The following is a 3,646-nucleotide window of genomic DNA, read 5'->3' on the forward strand; positions in this document are numbered from 1 at the left end:
CTTTACCAAATTACCAAACAGCCTTGAGTTAATAGCCATATTTTTGACTTACCTTCACATAGTTAACGTTGAAGGGCATATAGTTGCAGGGGCCTGAGATATACAAACAACAATACATCGTGTAGGACAGATTCAGATCAATAAGTCCTATACAGGAAAAATTATTAACGTCAAGTTTGATAATTTAAAAATAATTTATTTTTTTATCTTTTTATTTTTTTTATTACATTATTTTTTTTATTTTTTTACATATTATCTTTATAAAAAGATAAAAAATATATTTATTTGGGCGATTCCAAACAATTCACATGTGTGCGGTGACTATGTGCTAATCGTTCATATTTTATTATTCTTTTATATTATTTTTATATTTTAAAATCACATGAGTAGAAAAGTCAACAGGAGGGACTAGAGAGGTTCTGACTCCACAACTTGGTACTGGGACTATGGTATAATTTTGCTATAGGGTGATACCTCGAAAGACCAAATAATTATTCCATATATATAGAAGTCTTCACACTGTTGCAACGGCTACAGCCGCAACGTCGCCGGCGTCAGATATCCTTCTCAACCCTCTCCTCAATTTTCACCGAAAAACCACCTTTCATCTTGGACGACAGATGAGCTATTAAAATAGGCTCTTCACCTTCCTCAAAAGCTGGCACAACTCGAAACCGCCGCAAGACACCAGAAACCACCCTCTTCATTTGCAAGAACGCCATCTCTTTCCCTAGGCATATCCTCGGTCCAGCTTGGAACACCGGATAAGTGTATGGGTCCCTTGCCACGAAGCTCCACTTTCCGGCCGCCTCGTCTCTCTTTTCCAACCACCTCTCTGGCCGGAACTCTGCCCAGTCCCTCCCCCACAACTTCTCCGATCTCCCCATTGCGTATGGATGGTAAGCCACCCTCGTACCTTTCTTGATTACCGTCCCATCCGGCAACACGTCGTCATCTATCGCTTCTTTTGAGTCAATGGGGACTGGCGGGTATAGTCTCATGCTCTCGCTCAACGATGCGTGCATGTAAACCATGTCCTTCACTTCCTCAAAACTCGCATCTTCCGACTTTTCATTGATCTCTTTCAGAATCTCATTTTCCACATCTGGGTGTCTCGAGATTAGCCAGAAGAACCATGTCAAGGCCACCGATGTGGTGTCTCGACCTGCCAATATGAAGCTGATGACTATGTCGGTGACGAAGTTTTCATCTGAATGTCCAGAACTAACGAATCGTGATAAAAGATCAACGGATTCGAGCGATGATTTTTCACTCAGTTCTTGCTTCTTTTCTTTGACTATTTCTCTGGCGAATTCCCGAACTTCATTGACAGAAATTTGAAGCTGTTTCTCAGATCCAATGTCGAGAAGCCGTTTAGTTTTCCAAATCAGGGGATGAAAGGCTCTGAGCCTTTCATTGCTGATTTGAACAGCAGTTTCGAAGGCTAAAGCGAATTTTTCTTGAGGAAGAGATGGCAGCAAATAGGCAGGATCGTGTCCGAAAGCAATCTTGCATATGTTGTCAAATCCGAATCTCTGAAGAATGTCCTGAAGATCAAGCACAGTTTTGTTCGCAGCTGCGGCGGAGAAGATAGGAATGAGGCGATCTGAGAGCTCCGTGTCGACAACAGTTTCGACAAATTTGCGTAAAGATTTGGGGTTGAATTCATGGCTAGCAACTTGTCTCTGGAACTTCCAGTTCTCGCCGTCCACATTAAAGATGCCATCGCCAAGTAGGTCGAAGATGTGTGTTCGAAAGAATTCGCCTTTTTGGTAGATATGGAAATGGGTCTTGAGAATATGCTGAACATTGGAAGGATTGGCAGTTAAGACTTGGCGGCGGCCCAAAGGGCGGTGAAGGACGAAGGTGGAAGTGGATGTGCTGGTCACAATATCTGATGTCCATTGAACGAGTCGGGTTCGATTTGCATAGAATGAGAGGAAAGAGCCGATAAGTGGGTATGATCTTGGACTCTTAGCGGACTTGTTGGAGGAACAAAAGCTTGTGAAAATAGACTTGGAATTGATGATGAAGAAGAAGAAAAGTAAGGATAAAAGGCAAGGGAGCAAAGAAATTGAGAGCTCCAGGTCTAACATGGCTGCTGTGAATGTGATGACCCAAAAACAAGGGAGGTTTGCTGGACTGAAAACAGATGTGATGGGGGATTTATAGAAAAAATAAATAAATAAAAATTAATAATTAAAAAAAAATTGTTCTGAAAATTTATTTTAAGAATTTAGAAAAAAAATTACGGGTGAGAGGTATTTTTAAAATTTAATTACAAATTTATGATTTTACTTTTTTAATGTTTATAAAATCTGTCATTAAGGCCAAGTTTGGGAAGACTAAATAAGTGCACTTTTTTACTTTTCTTGTATTATGTGTAGAAAAAGAAGAGAGTAGATGTTGATTGATGTGACTCAAAAAAGATAAAAAGATGAAATAAGTGCACTTTTTTAGTTTAGCCAAACTTGGCCTAAGTTAGAAATATTTTTCTAAATATACACTCACGTAAAAAAAAATTCAAAAATTTATTTCATTATTTCACAGCAACAATTTTTATTATATATTTTGAAACAATTTCAGAATTTTTTTCTTGTCCATTGACTTTAAAAAAGAATAATGCGATATGTATTAATTAATGTATCAATTGATGATATAACATAATTTAAGAGATTTTTAACATTTGTAATGTAATTAATAAATAAAATTAATAATAATGTCATAACTAGTGTTAGTACACTAGTTAATATACTAATTGATACATATAGTATCGTCGTTTCAAAAAACTCAAAAATCATAGAAGGTTGGTTTGGGAAGTGGGTTGGCTTTTTGACTTTTTGACTTTTTTGATTATTTTAGCCTGGATTAAAAAGCTTGGTTTGGGAAGGACTTTTTAACTTTTTTTTGTGAGAGAAAAGTGTAATAATTATGAATTGAATATAATATGTTATTTTTTGTGACTAAAATAATTTATTTTATTTTTTTATGACTAAAATAATCAAAAAAAAAAAAAAAAAAAACGCCTAACCTAACTTGCCAAACGGGCAGAGCACCGCGTGTGTTTAGGGGTGAGCATGGTCCGGATTGGACCGGATTGGGATAAAACCAGGACCAATCCGTTATTTACGGTTCCTAAAAAATTGGAACCAATCCAATCCGTTTAAATCATGGAACCAATCCGAACCAATCCATTTACATACGGATTGGATCGGTTTAGGACCACGGATTCACATAATTAAATAACAAAAATATATATATAACACTTGAATTTCATAAAAATATAAACATAGCGCTATATTAGTTCCATAATAGCAACATGTTTTTTTATAATAACGACATACTGTTCTAGAATTTAAACAACCATAAGAAAACTGGTTTCACCATAAGTATTTAGACCATTGCAAATTAAAACTTAAAACTAACAAACAAAAGTAATAAAAGAAGATATTATACGATTTTAGGTTTGAGTTTAGATTTTACATAGAATAAGAAAAGATACTATGGGGGAGGATGTATAATAAAAATATAGACTATTTGTATACAGTCCGGATCGGTTCCAATCCGGAACCGTGGGATTCAATCCGGAACCAATCCGTGAACTACGGATTTTTAATTATTCAATCCGGAACCGAACCACGGATTC

At 36.3% G+C, this 3,646-nt stretch overlaps 1 protein-coding gene across 1 annotated transcript; it reads right to left on the reverse strand.

Annotated features, from left to right (window-relative positions):
- Nucleotides 1–324: 324 nt before the first annotated feature.
- On the reverse strand, nt 325–2,204 carry LOC114271897 (cytochrome P450 94A2). Its single transcript, XM_028213564.2, has one exon. It carries the CDS (start codon nt 2,094–2,096, stop codon nt 555–557), a length of 1,542 nt encoding a protein of 513 aa, XP_028069365.2. The 5' UTR covers nt 2,097–2,204; the 3' UTR covers nt 325–554.
- Nucleotides 2,205–3,646: the final 1,442 nt, after the last annotated feature.

This window comes from Camellia sinensis, chromosome 12 (genome assembly GCF_055761805.1).
Source record: "Camellia sinensis isolate YWXY chromosome 12, ASM5576180v1, whole genome shotgun sequence".
Lineage (NCBI taxonomy): Eukaryota > Viridiplantae > Streptophyta > Magnoliopsida > Ericales > Theaceae > Camellia > Camellia sinensis.